General features: G+C 30.7%; 1 protein-coding gene across 3 annotated transcripts in view; it reads left to right on the forward strand.

Moving 5' to 3' along the window:
- The first annotated feature begins 3,098 nt into the window (after nt 1-3,098).
- Nucleotides 3,099-15,742, forward strand: part of LOC113402128 (estradiol 17-beta-dehydrogenase 11-like) — a 35,909-nt gene continuing 23,265 nt past the window's right edge. Inside the window, exons 1-2 of one of the 3 annotated variants that reach the window (XM_026642277.2) lie at nt 3,099-3,249; nt 6,227-6,294. In XM_026642277.2, the coding sequence (XP_026498062.1) occupies nt 6,233-6,294 (62 nt within the window). In that variant the 5' untranslated portion in view covers nt 3,099-3,249; nt 6,227-6,232. Of the gene's footprint in view, nt 3,250-6,226; nt 6,295-12,765; nt 12,983-15,742 lie in introns of those variants that run through there. The other 2 variants (XM_026642281.2, XM_026642279.2) reach the window with 2 other exon arrangements.

Here is a 15,742-nt window from a genome sequence, read left to right on the forward strand (position 1 = left end):
TTGACTTAATGTGAGGTATAATTTTATTTAATATATAAGTTAAAACTAGTAATTATGTTTTTGTCATTGTTTTTGTTTTGATTCGCAACGGTCTAAATTAATTTTCATAAAAAAAAAACACAGAAATGTATCCAAATTAGATTTAGATACATGTATGTAAAAAAAAAAACAACGAAACCAATAGTAGGTAGTGCACGTTTATATCACATGTAGTAAGTAATAGAAACAAAAATCACTGAACTTGATTTTAATTATAAAGACTACTCGCCTTGTTTGCATGTATAGCGACTAATTCTGTGAAAAAATTAGGTTATGTTGATCCCTCTGATCGCAGCGCCATCTGGATTTTTCTTCAAGGTTGAAGTCACTTTCAACTTTTGGAATACTACTTATTTGAAACACCTGTATGTATGTATGAACTGTGGCTATGGCTCATTAATAGTTAGTATAATATTTACCTGCAGGATAACGTCAGCAGAGTTTATTATAAGACAAGTGTTATGAAACTCAAATAAGCATATCTATAAATAGCCGTGTACCCGATGACCTATCGGAAATACTGTTCGAAAACTTACAGTTTTCTTAAATATAAGAGATTTTTTGTGACATCCATTGCGCATATCTCCTTATTTTACCTCGGTTAAAGCACATTTTCTATGAGACCTATCCCCACTTTCACCCTCTTAGGTGATGAATTTTTAAAACTCTGTAAAAACAATCTTTTACTCATAATCAAATACAGATATCCATATTTTGAACAGTAAAATAAGGCAATAATTTACAAATTTTCATCCGAAGTTTCACCCTCTTAGGTGATGAATTATCAAAAAAGATATAACAACTTTCTACAAAAAAATTGACATAATAATATAAGGATAAATACTTTTTTTATATCTAACATCAGAAATGACGAATTTCCATACAAACTTTCATTCCCCAATCAACCAGTTTAGAAGATGAATTTTGTAAATTCCTGTTTAATAGGGTTAATTCCGGTGCAAAGTTTCATGCCGTTAAGTAACTTTAAAAGTGTTCCAGATTAGATAAATATATTATAAATATTTAAAAAAAAAAAACTTAGATTATATTGTTAGATATTATTCATAGCAGTTTTATGGTCACGTTAATGAGCTCAAATTAAATCTTTGACCTAGAAAATGAACTCGTTGACTTAACTGGTGCTGTACCACGCATTCTCTTTCAAGGCCGAATGGAATGTTTTGACGGATGAAATGCGACTGACCTTTACGCAACTAGGGCTAACGTGCGAAACTTTAAGCGAGTTGCTTAAAAAATTAATATAAATGAATTTCGTTAATAACGAAATTCATTGTTATGCTTAGTTATTGCCGGCGATATGATATGATATAAATTATGGAATAATACTAGAGTACATTGCTTTTTTTAACTTGTAGTATGTAGATTAATAATGTAACAACTTTTTTTATTAATATATAAAATATTTAATTTAACTTTAGAACACTATTACTATACTTATATAAGTATTGCTGTTAATCTGGTTTTTTTTTTAATTATTAGGTGAAAATGGTATGAAAATACACAGCCAATTATACAATTTTTCAATATAATTACGAGGCATGACTTCGGTCATCGTGTGTGTATGCGTGTGTGTCGTTTAAAACATTACAATTGCACAAAACACAGATATTCATTAGCAATGTATACAGTAATAATAAAAATGTTTAAAGTTAAATAATTTATGTCAGTTCATTGAACTTTTGATAGAACAATGGATTAAACATGAACATCCCAAACAATGATAGGTCTTCGAATCAGGACAGACAACTATTTCTTTAAACTTCTAAACTTAATGTATGTTATGTATGTATGTATGTAAAGTTAGATCTAGAAAATTTAAAGTAAAAATTATAACTCATACTAGATGAAGTATCGTATATCTTGTACTATTCTAATTATTGTTTTTTTAATTTTTATTTAAAAATTAGGGAAACTTATATTATTTAAATCAAATATTTTATAATCTGCTTGAAGTCAATACAATGATTTTTTTTTAATTTCTGTTAAAATCAAAACAAAGAATGTTGTTTACACCTTTGAAAGACGTATCACATTGAATGTTACCCACATCAGATATTAATTTTAAGTGCTAAGTGATAAGTTGATGGTGTAACTTTTTCAATAAATAAATAAACTTTGACAACTCGATAAATGTAAGAACTTATCTCGCACATTACATAGGCTGTATGGACGTACGAAGTTGCATCAAAATCTAAAAGAAATACAAAAATAGCAACAAAGGCAATGACCACAAGCGGTAACAGCATAATATCGAGTAGCCGAGTTGTGCTTTGACGCAATTGTTGCGTTTAAATTAATTTAATGAAAACAACCAGTTCAAAAACAAATAACAAGGTTGATAAGTGTCACTTGGAAAGGCAGGAATTAATTTAAAAATTAAATTATTTAAATTATTTTTTTAATTAAATTTAATTGGTCTGAATTTCCGATTTTTATTTCTGTAACCCCGTCGTCACACAAATATTTTATTGCCCAAAACTTTGCTGAAGTTTTATTTACTACGATTAGTTCGAATGTTTCTTTTAGGTGGATTAGACAGGCGTTCTTCACTTTTATATCAAAGGGAAGCGAATAGACATGATATATTAATTTAAAACTATCTTAAATGGCACTAGTGCGTGCAAGACAGTTGCACAGTCACGAACTCACTCTTATAATTCAATGCAAGGATAATCTGGCAGAACTAAATATAGCTCAAAGTGGTTTCAAAGCTACTTAGTTTTACACAAAAATGCAGTTATTATTTAAACATACATGGAACCTCGGGATCTGGCATCCGTACAAGCGAGCGACTAGACCAACGAGACACGTTCTAAGTCAACATCAAGTTTCGAAGAGATCAATTTGAATAATTGAATACTATATATGTATATGTAAAGTTATTTATTTTGTTAATTTGACATGTACAAAACGTTTTAATATATCTTTTTTAAGAGGAAATAAATGGAAAGTCATGAAATTGTTCGAACTTGGTCTATATGAACAGATGTGATTAATATCTCAATGGCAGTATGTATAACTACGACCTAATTTCCGAACGCATCGCGAATCGTCACTTCGCCTGTTAGCCAGTCATTCGCGGCATCCGTCGTCAGTTGGACGCGTTTAAAATAGCGCAGATTATATTTACAAGTTCCCGCCATTTTGCGGTTGACAGTTCAGTGTTATATTATTTTCAATTAAAAAGACGTAAGTTGTTTTTTCTTGTTAACATAAGTGCAATCGTTTGGCATATTATTATTAATTATAATTAATATTCTCCTAAATGATATATAATTATTATCTTATCGCCTGAAACATCCAATTAAATTTTAAATAACAAAATAAAATAGTTTAATATACATGTATAAGTAAAATGTTCAACATAAACGTAATATTTTCATTGCATAATTAAGCAAATATTTTAATGGTGATAATTTATAATTAAAAACCTATACCTATATAATATTTTTGTATGTAGGTAGTTAAATTACAAAATGTAACTAGCCAACAGTCGTAAATCACAAATTAATATCTTTTCATAGAAACTTTTTATAAAATTTGTTCTTCGGAAATAGTAAACAATATCAAAACTCAACTCGAATCAAAAACTTCTTTCAATACAGACGAGCTACGCTTGCTTTTTGGTTGTTAAAAATCTACCATTGATTCAGAAAAAAACACCTCTGACCTGAGAAAGTATTCTTAATTTAAAAACTAAAGATGTATTATCAGCAAACAATAATATATCGTGTTATTTTTTATAATTGAGGAAGAGTAATGGTATTACGTATTACGTAATTAGCTTTAAAATAATTAGAATTTTTGTTTAATGGTAGATACGAGTGCTTTTCTATAATATTACTTTAGAACTTCTCCATTCGATTTGTAGTGAATTAAACTATGTCTGCATATTATATGATATCTTAAATATATGCAATAATTTCTATAGCATATTATTAATAATAATCTGTCTAATAAAGATACACCAAATTGTAAAAATTGTCAACTATGACTATTTACAATATAAGTTTTTCATTTACTTGGAGATAGGGCTTTGTGTAAGCCCGTCTGGGTAGTTACCACTCACTCATCAGATATTTTGCCATCGAGCATTAATACTTGGTATTGTTGTGTTCCGGCTTGAAGTGTGAGTGAGCCAGTGTTACTACTGACACAAACGACATAATATCTTAGTTCCCAAGGTGCGCCATCGCGCTTTGGCGTGGGGTGCTTAATATTTTTAACAGCACCAAGGTCCATGGGCGGTGGTGACCATTTAACATTAGGCGACCCAAAAAAAAAACAATATGAGTGAAATGTCACTTATGTCACTTATATTGTTTTTTTTTATCTAATAAGATATAATTTTTTATTCTCACCCTGATGCACTGAGAGCGGTACTTATAATATTTATCTCTAAAAGGATCTTTTGAATCCGAAAATGGATTCTCCAAATACCTGAAATATATATTCACGTTGAAACTGTACAATAACATTAAGTGCTTAAATATAACTTCAACTGTCAGAATACATTGTTATTTCGATTAAGTTCGAAAAGGCTCGGGTGACATTACAAAACTAACCAATATTATGAACGTGAGATATTTCGTTTATTTATATATTACACTTTAACTTAACGTCCCAATCGATCATCATGGAATATTGCTTACACGGATTATTACAGAAAAGGACAAGCGAAGCGAAGCGAAGCTATGTAATAAAAACGATATATTTTTACTCACACGTATTTCATACATGTGCTACCAAATGTATGAAGCTATAGGCAAATAGCTACCTGTCTCGGCTTCAATACAACTTTCAGATTAAAGAAAAAACGTTAAAACAAAAACTATTACATTTTTCGTAATTTGAAAATTTGTAAATATCGGCTTTTCTCTACTATAAGATGCATGTATTATACATACACGCCTTCCTCTTGAATCACTCTATTGATTAAAACGATGTAGTTTAAAAGATCTAAGCGTACAGAGTGCGGGAAGCGACTTTATTTTATACTAAATAGAGTCAACTCTATTATATAGAGCTTAAAAAAACTTTAACTTAAGACAAAGAGTTACTTAGATTGTGTGTGCATTCATTGTTTTAAACGACTATTAAAGTAATTTTTACCGTGTTGGCAATTATATTTTAATTGCGATCGTTTTATTGCTTATTATATTTAAATTCACCAGTCTTAAATAAAATAGCGCATACATTAAGTATATATATTTCTTATTCGAATAATTTATGTTTTAAGTAAGTAAAAAACCGTAAGCAAATAATTCAGTTCCTCACAGAGATATCATTTAAAATGTTAAATGTACTATTATTATAAAAAAAGATACGAATCAATCAAAAGTCAAAAATCTTGATTAAATATAGAAGCATTATTTACTTATTAACTGTCAAGAGAAGAAGTCCTGCACTGGTTCGGTAAGAAACACCTCAGACCTGAGAAGAACCGGCGAAAATAAACCAATTACCGTATATATATTTATATTTCTATTTGAAATTGTCTAAAGGCGACTGCATTTCTAAAAGCCTACTTGAATAAAGTATATTTTGATTTGATTTGATTTGAATAGATCAAGCTTAACGCCTATCGATCGATTCGATCGATCTAACCTACAGAGAGTATAAAGATATACATATATTTGTAAGGCGATCCATTTTACAGAATAAAAAAATATTATTCGCCTGCAATTATTATATTTATTAAGGTTCAGCCCACGATTTGGTTTTGAATTGGTCTTTGATAATTTTGAAACAATTTAGATTAATAAATGAACAGAAAGAGCGTCATATATTGATTGAAAGAAAAAGGTCTTCTGAGTTCTGACGTCACTCCTTCAAGCTTAAATGAAGGTTTTATATATAACCTTTTATTTGAAGATGACGTTTTATAAAAAAACATATGAATTTTATTTAAACTAAATAATATGCTATACAGCTATTTTTTGTTCAGTAGTTGTCACCCTTGGCTTGGCACACATTTTAGAGCTAGGTTGTTAGGTATAAGGCATAAAGCCTATGTTCTTCTTAGAAGTTCAAGATTGTTTATATCATATTTTATGAAATTAGGTTCCGTAGTTTGGTCGTTAAAAAGCAACAGACAAAAAGAGAGACAGACAGACTTACCTTAACATTTATATTTGTATAAATTATAACATGCTATTGTTTTCAGATCCAAATGGCTTCGGTAGAAACGCATAAAAATGGCACCGCGCAGAACCTGTTGTCAAAGGCGCCATGGTAAGTTCTTTTTTATTTATACGTGAGATATGTTATCAAGGTTTAATAATCCTAGCTATGTCATTGTTACAACAAAATTAATGTATTAAAAGTTTTTATCGGTTAAGGTATATCGCACTGGTTTATATATACTTGATGTATATTAAATATTAGCAGACCTGGAGACGTTGCTGTCGCTACGATACACGTTTAATTATAATATATTATCAGCAATTATCCCAACGATGACACGACTACCCTCACAACTGCTTATAAAAAGAGCAGGTAGACCGCCGGGCGCCCACTTAGATCCGGGCCTCCGTCGCGTACACATCGGTCGTATTTCTTTATTACGTTAGCGTTAGGCTAATTTCTGCTTCTGGTTTCTAAAAATATGATTATTATCTAACAAGTTCTCTGAAACACGCTGAATATGCTGGTACAAATTAAACGTACAAATATTTAGCAGTGTGTTATTCGCGTTCAAAAGAAAACAGCTATATTTTTGTAGATTTGATAACAGTGAGGGATGTGGTTACTAATGTACTGTTTAACATTCATCTTAATACGAATATTTAGAATAACTGAATAGTTAGATTATGACAACACAGCAAAATACAGTTGATAAATACGTTAGAACTTGCGCTACGTGTTTGGTTTTTGACGTTATTGTGTATCTTAAATTTTCCCTATAAATTAAAGGCAGGCATCCTTTTTAAAAATTGAACCGAAACGTTAAAAAAAATCTAAATAATCTCGCTCCACCGACAATTATAACTAATGACTGATCAGTGGTCGAAATTCGACCGTAATTATTACTGAAAATTTGAGGAAAACTGAAGAATATTGTCAATTTTGTCGTTAATACAAAAATAAACGCACTTGAGTTATACAGACAGTAAGTAAGAAAAGTAAAAATATATAAACACTATTGTATAAAAACAGTGTGACATTCAACTGACTCAGCTTATTTTGTTGTCAGGACATTATAAATTAAAATTGGCGATGGTTAAATAAAAACAGCCATTGTATTCATAATATATTCATATTTTTTCACATATAACGCATTAAATACAAATAAACAGTAATATATGTTGCATATATCCCTCAGCCTGCTAGTTCGCTACCTATTGTATATTGTCAACGCTTGCAGAACCCAAACGTTTTAGCTCAGTTTTATTTTAATAATAGATGGAAAACCGGCTTCGGCATTCTGTGATTTTTACTTTGTAGATAATTTAATAAATCTTCTTCTGATAAATCTGATTCCTACCTACCATGTTTTTTGGCTCCTCCAACCCATACTACGAAGTCTTTCGCAGTTCATAAAACTCTCCGTTAAGTCTTCTGTGTTAAAACTCATAAGAATTTTATAAGGATTAACATATTTAATTTTCATAATGCCATCAATATTATGCGATTTAAGTAATTTAGCCAAAGCAAATTGTTTAGGAAATTTATCTTTGCAAGTAACACTTAATCGAATATCCTCAATAGATCTTCTTTTCGCTCTACTTCGAGAAACCTGCGTCCATTCTTCATCTTTATTCACCATCTCTTCTAAACGACTACGTTTATTTGAACTACATTCCATATTATTTGAATTCATCGGTTGTGTATAATCTTCAAAGTTTCGTACAACTCGTTCCGCTGCTAGTAAATCTCCATTCTCAAAGTCGTCAACATAATCACATAAGTGCATAACATTGTTATCCAGATAAGAGTTCTCTTCCATTACACATAAGGTTCATAACGCAAACAACAACTACTCGAGCTCGATACGCAAGGTTTTGTTTATGCTTATCTAAAAGATAAGGATATTTTTTTGCTCACAACGACGCGTTCACTCACAATGCAGTTTGCGATGCGAATCCGTGCCAATAATTAAATGTTGTTAATTACACTGTCACGGATTGTATTGTCCACACGTATTGATTAAATATGTTTCTTTCTAAATTCATATTTCTTTTATCAAATAAATTGTTTGTATTTGTATCAATCGTTTTTGTTTATCAACTTTATTAAAATACCGTAAAAGTCCCATTAAAGATTATAACTTTTATAGTTATTGGTATTTTTCCTTGATATAAACCTACATTACATACGTAATATTTCTATGGTGCTTGTCAGCGTTTCGAAACGCTTTCATTATTAAAGTTCATTTTAAACATTGCGTAAAATTAAATTAGGTTTAAACATTTTTAACTATTTTATTTTTGCGATTTAAACCACCCTTAAAATCTTTTTGTTATGTTATATATATGTTGTATTATTTGAACCACTCATGCAAAGGGAAAAATCGTAAAATTAATAAATTTATAAATGGTCCAGTTTTACCTTAACTTCTTGGGAAAGAAATGAAACTAACATTGTAATTTAAAAAATATATATAAATGCGTAGGCAATTGCTAATATAATGGTATGTTAAAATATAAAAAAAAATTAAACGTTAATGTTCATAATATACTTATACGACGAGTGTCGAATAACATAAATAATATTACCAAGTAATTGTGTACAAGTAATTCGAACAAAAACAATAGTAAATAACAAAATAAAGATTAATAAAAAAAAAATTCTAATTAGAATACATTATGATTTTTTTTTAATCGGATTATTTATACAGTAACATCCTTGACTATACAAGTTAAGGATATGTAAATATTTTATTTTTGTAAAACTAATTTATAAATTGAATAAAATTAAACAATTTCCTGTCACCGTTCACCCTCAAGATGTACCTACGGCATTTTAGTTTCATTTGGATTGTGGTTGGATTGAAGAGGATCTGCATAAACTCCCGAATGCCTGATCTGAAATTTGGTATAACAACGTATTTTGACCTCTTAATCACGAATATCATAACGAAAATTTATAATAATATGATAAGCGCAAACGCTGCAATGAGTATGAAAAACGTAAAACCTCTTTTCTTTTTCATAGTCCCACATTTACCGATTCAGACAATTTTAACTTTCCCCAGAATGAGTATGTGTGTGTGAACAGCGGAGATTAGGAACTCTGGGCATCACTCCCACATGTTTTCAACACTCAAGACCCGACTCAGGAAGTTCACCCGAGGATATTTTTATAATTTTTAACCACCATCAGGTCCAATTGCCTGCCGCCTGGCATAGTAATTGTAACGAATGACTAAAGTTTTGCCCACTAGCAGTGCCGTAAACAATATACGGTTTAAATAAAATTTTAAGGACGGCAACCGTAGCAAGTAAGCTATAAGCTCGATACGGCTATTTACGTGTAGACTCACGCGCAGTTACACAAGCGAAACGCATCGGACTCACGCGCTAGCGATTAACCTTATAAGTTTTTACGTGTCGTGCACCACGTGACATTGACTCCTGGCTTTATTACAGCTTTCAAGGTTATTGGGGTCCAAAAGATTATAACATTATATTCTATAAGATTCACTTTCACGGCTGCGGTAGCTTTATGTTTAAAATATATACGTTTCTTACCTTTCGAAGCAGGCTTTCGTTTTGAATTTATCTCTCTTCGAAAGTCACGAGTTTACGAGATCATTGTACTGTTAGCGCACATGGTGCAATTATATAATTTCGTTTGTGATGTATATAATTATATTTATATCTACAAAAATCTCATTGGATTCAATCTCAAGATTGATACATCCTCATTATTGAAATTATTATTACATTTCAATAAAAATCACAACAAATTAATGTAATAACATGTTGTTTTATAATGATTTGTATTTAAAGAATATGTAAGTCACGCACTTGTAATTATTAAAATTGAAATTAGCGTATAATATATGTACATACATATGTGTGCTTATTCGCCTGGTTTTGTTTTCGCTACATAAAATAAATTCATATACAGATTACACGATAAATTGTCTTACTTATTAACAAATCACAAAACTTAAGTATGAACAGATAAATTCGTTACACTAATTGCGCGTGTACAATTTAATACTAATGATAATAATCGGTACTGCGAATTGTGGTCTTCCGTTAGCAGGTTATAGTTGGAAACTAAATCAAACCGCTGCTTTGTGTGTTATTTGTGACTAGATCACTTACTAAATATCTTATCATATTGAGGGAAGGATAAGTTCGGATTGACTTACATTACATTTTTTTTACATTAACAGCCTGTAAATTTCCCACTGCTGGGCTAAGGCCTCCTCCCCCTTTGAGGAGAAGGTTTGGAGCATATTCCACCTCGCTACTCTAATGCGGGTTAGTGGATACACATGTGGCAGAATTTCGTTGAAATTAGACACATGCAGGTTTCCTCACGATGTTTTCCTTCACCGCCGAGCACGAGATGAATTATAAACATAAATTAAGCACATGAAAATTCAGTGGTGCTTGTCTGGGTTTGAACCCGCAATCGTGGATTAAGACACGCTTTCTAACCACTGGGCTATCTCGGCTCTTGGATTGACTTACTTATAAACAAATAAAATGCAACATTCCATCGCACTTAATAAAAACAAGTTTAAAACGTTATTCCTAATAAAAGTCAGTTTCGGATTAATATTACATATTTTTATGCCACAGATAATATAACAAATGTTTAAGAAAAAAAAAGAGCGATAATTCCCTTGTCATAATGTTGTCATATTATTTCTTTAAAAAATAATATTTTAGATAAATATTTTTTTATTAGGTCTTTCTACTTAAACTTAAACAAAATTTTGAAAATCGGTTAAATTAATGCATATATATCGGTTTTTGGAATTGAAAATTCAGTTATGATATTTGACCCACACTTATAGTTGACATAACGTTGTAGAAGAAATATGCAAATTGTACAAATAATACATAAGGATATAATATTCAATGAACAAAAACAGAACAAAATTATAAACTCATATGTCTTTATATAATTATGTACTTGATTTTAAATCGATCGAAAATATTTTTATATTTATGTATAATTCTTTGCATTCGATTAACATAACCTCGTTTTAATAATAAGGGTATTTAAAATATACATAAATAAAATTATAGATGTGTGTATAATTGATAAGAAAATAATAAAAAAACAATTAATATGCAATTATTGATAATGATATATAATATTTTAAAAATCGACGTCATTCAAAGATCAATAGTTAATCGATCAGCAATATCAATATTTGAATAGAGTGATGTTTTTATATCTACTGAAGTTTAGTAGACTTCGACACCGACTGATTACTATGAAAATTGCCACATACATTTTTTAATACATAGAATGTTTTTACACAATCAAATTTGTTGCAACTTGTTTTGCTGGTAAATATATAAGATATGAAGATGTTCAGTGATCAGAAGAAGATTTCAGTTAAACCAAAACGAAAACATCACACTTATAATGGAGTACTTTCTTGACTCCGATTAAAATAACTAACACAAACATACTGCAAGTACTTCACGATTTAAGATTTTTTATTGACGTTCAGGGATATGACATGCATTTAAGGCTCGTTTTATTTGAAATAAATGGGGTGTAAATTGTTTCAAATCAACCGAGTATTTATATGTCTGTAGTCGATTACACTGTTACGTGGTTTTTGTGTCCGTAATGACGATAATTAAATTATCTTTTTATACAGGAAAACGGCAACGCGCCTGTTTGGAGGTAGTGTTATATAAACATCTGTTATGGAAGATAACTCTATCTTGGAGTTTTTAGTAGTTAGAAAAGTTATAAGTAAGGATAGCCTGATAATGTTCAAAAGCCCCTCTTAGAAGAAGATTACAACCACACAGTTACAGTGCGGATGGGCAGACATGTGTCAGAATTTCATGCGATGTTTTCCTTCAACGCCGAGCACGAGATGAATTATAAGCAAATTAAGCACATGAAAATTCTGCGATGCTTTTCTGGATCTTAACCCATGATCTTCGGCAAAAATTGACGGTTTCTATGCACTAGGCAATCAGGGCTCAGTAAAGTAATACTGTATTGTAATTATTGTAAACGATGCGTATTTAACGTAACACATGTTTTACTCATTCAAGTCTCTAATGATGTGTTACGCTGCAATTACGTCACAAGTAAGTACATCGATAAACTTAATATTGCGTTTACAACGATGATGTGTTGGGAAATATTACACATTATGATAGTCATTATATATCTTAGATATACTGGTATCATTGCTTAAAAGTTAATTTAACAAGTTATCTGTATTTTGTGTGTCAATGGGATGTTAAAGAATTCTAAATACTTTAATACACCCCATTTCTAAATAAATCGGTTGCGATACTTATGACAATAGTCCAAGTTATTAAGATCCTGCCAGTTTTGTATAAGCGGTCCATATACCTACATATCTTCTATCGAGGCTTGAATTGGTACAAATTAAAGAAAAAATAATCAAATGATCGACGGACAGACGAACGCAAGAATATTTATGATTGTTCATCGTATCGATGCTAACAAGCGGAATTAGGGAAGGATACACAAGCAGGACGTCTGCGAAGATTTTCGTAACGTTTCCTCCAATTATGCAATTGCACCTGCAACATTCTGCATTAGTGAAAGTCTGGCTCGGCTGCCGCACGCCTCTTTGACTCTACAACGTAATAGTTGTATATTTCAAATAGTGTTCGGTTAATCAGCGGTAAACGTTTGCGTTGGAAACCACCGAAAACTGGTGTTTAAGGTTAGTGGCAATGTGGTTCAACGTGTCTATGGTACAGTCCGGGAAGAAGAAGGTTTTGTGCTTCGAGTGAGTAGATATGTTTACAGGCCGATAATATTTTAATTATTTAAAAATATACGCTTTCTAATTTACTTTAGAAAATTTCTAAACTGCTGTAGATCATTTAAATTGTACAAAAAAATATTTGTCGTTCAAATATTTTTATTTAGTGGGTAGGTATCTACCAAAAATATTTTTTATATTATACAATTGGAATCCGTATGAATTATTTACAGCGATTATAATGTTAATTCTATTTCATATAAGTATTATGTAATAACAAAATAAATAAAACAGATAGGTAATCAATAAAAGGCCCGTTGAACAGGGTTTTAAATCTATGTAGTTACTTATGTAGTTAATATTATAACTGAGAAGGCCTTTACTTGTGACTTCTTCAAGCTTAAACCGATGCACCGATTTACATATTATATGAAATTTGTTATGGAGAGAGTTCCGGGGAAGAATAAAGGCTACTGTTTTTTTAACTCACCCCTCGAGGTGGTTATATTGAGGTGATGGATTGTGTTCTATAGGTAAAGATTTATAAATATCGCGCGGGTAAAGCCGAAGGCTTAACTAGTATTAAATATAAAGTAGGTTTATAATATTTTGGCAGCAGGATATACATTCATGAACGTTCATGTTCGGAAATTCAAAACAATTATTACATAACTTTTAATTATTGAAGGTCACAATAAGCGATACTAACTTAATATACGAAAATTATTGTAATCTACAATAACTTTCGATGCACCAAGTTGCGTCGGATCCATTGTTTATCGATTGTTAATTGATTTTACTAATCGATTATTAAATTATTTTTTATCGATTATTGATTCCTCGTGACTTCATTCTTGTGCAATAAGAACCCTAGGTCACTTTATGCAAAAATAAGTAGATAGAAACCAATCATTAAACTTTCGCATTTATAACATGAGTAGGGATGTTGTTTGGTTTATTCAAAGTAACATTTATTAAATTGTTATTATTTCCAATATACATATATTGATCTATTCACTCGCGACGGCACGCCCACCTTAGTTAAATTATTATCGGTTTGCCTTAGAAGAGTGAGTGACGCTCGTGATTACAATATATCTTAGTGTGCGTGAGATAATTAAGAGTAAGAACAGCAAAAAAATACCAACTCGTTTTAATTTATTTAGTGTGTATTATTAAAATAAAAAAAAAACTTGACTGGGCGCGCCTTCGTGAGTGAATAGATCTATATCATTAACATCTATTATAAAATTTTATTTACATAAGAATTATTAATATTAAGTCCTTAAATATATACAAAAAAGTGGCTAATTCTAGTGGCATATTTTACCACTTCATCGCAAACGAATCGAAACGTAATCGTTTACCTATTCTACAACTGAACGAACCAGTTGCAGTTTTGTTTATGTTGAATCAGAATAGAATTCAGATCGTATCGTAACCTCTATGAATTATTGGAGTTGTCCTCAGTTAACAAGAAAAATATTCGTACAATAGACATTTATCAATAATACTGGTACGCCGTAATTGTTATTAACCGGTCTGTATTTGCATTAGTTACGTATGAAGGTACCGTGGGTAGGTAGGTAGCTTGGCAAGATAAGAAAGGGTACAATTTGCATTGTCTACTACTTACAATATACTGTGAGTCAGTAATTTGTAATATAGTAAAGTAATATCAGTAGGTATACTCGTATGAAACCTTAACATTATTTCTCGTAATAATACTTTGATACGGTTGTGGCTAATTATAATATTACCAAAAAGGGTTGATATTGATCAATAATATGAAATTATAAAATATATTTTATTTCATAAAACGTTCTAAATTTTTTACATTTTGTTTTATTTATAAGTATTCGTAAATATATAGAGTATCGGTTACTAAGACGTTAACGTTTTTTGAAAGATATAATATTCCAAAAAACTATTTTTGGTGCTTACTGCGTTTTCTATCTGCGAATGACTATATCTCCTGTTGCTTTGGGAACTTCCGATTAATAATTATAAACGCTAAATGTCCTGAAAACTGATTCTCATCAAAATCTAAATCATGCAAAACGTACTAAACGGATTTGGATGAAATTTGAAATAGAGAGGATATATAGGCTACCCAATACCTGCCCTTTTCCGCACTCGCCTTCGTATTCAGGGAAGGAAGCTAGTCAATCATATGACGTGATCAAAAGATAAGAATGCCAATCGCGATCTATAGGTAAGCGGGCTAGGGCACGCGGTTAAAGTTAGGTTGACTTAAGTAGAATTACTCACTGACTACTTTCTATTGTGTGTAAATTTTATAGATATACGAAGTTAACTATCATCATATATATATTTTTTAATTTCATTATCAACTGTCAGTGTTAACAATATATAGTATAAAATATTCGACTGATTGGTCACAACAAAATATAATTTCTAAAAAACGTATAGACAAATTGCATAAATAACAAGCATTTCATTGGAGTATATCGTAACAAGTATGTCAATGTGAAGGTGACCGCTGTACGTGGGGTAACATGTGTGCGCGCTACGTGACTCGCTGAGAAATGTTTGATTTTGAACGATTAGTTTATTCAAACTATTATAGGGAACCGGTTCCGTTTTTGTCTCAGATTTATTAATTTCGTATCTTGTTTTATCTAGTTATTTTAAAGATCCGGATTGGCTAAATATAGCAACGAACTCAATCTCAATGGACTAAATGACGCCTACATGTTTTTGAGATTACAGCAATGTGTCGTACTGAAAATACCTTTACCTACTTATATACTTTTGAACGTT

The sequence above is a fragment of the Vanessa tameamea genome, chromosome 2 (genome assembly GCF_037043105.1).
Source record: "Vanessa tameamea isolate UH-Manoa-2023 chromosome 2, ilVanTame1 primary haplotype, whole genome shotgun sequence".
NCBI lineage: Eukaryota > Metazoa > Arthropoda > Insecta > Lepidoptera > Nymphalidae > Vanessa > Vanessa tameamea.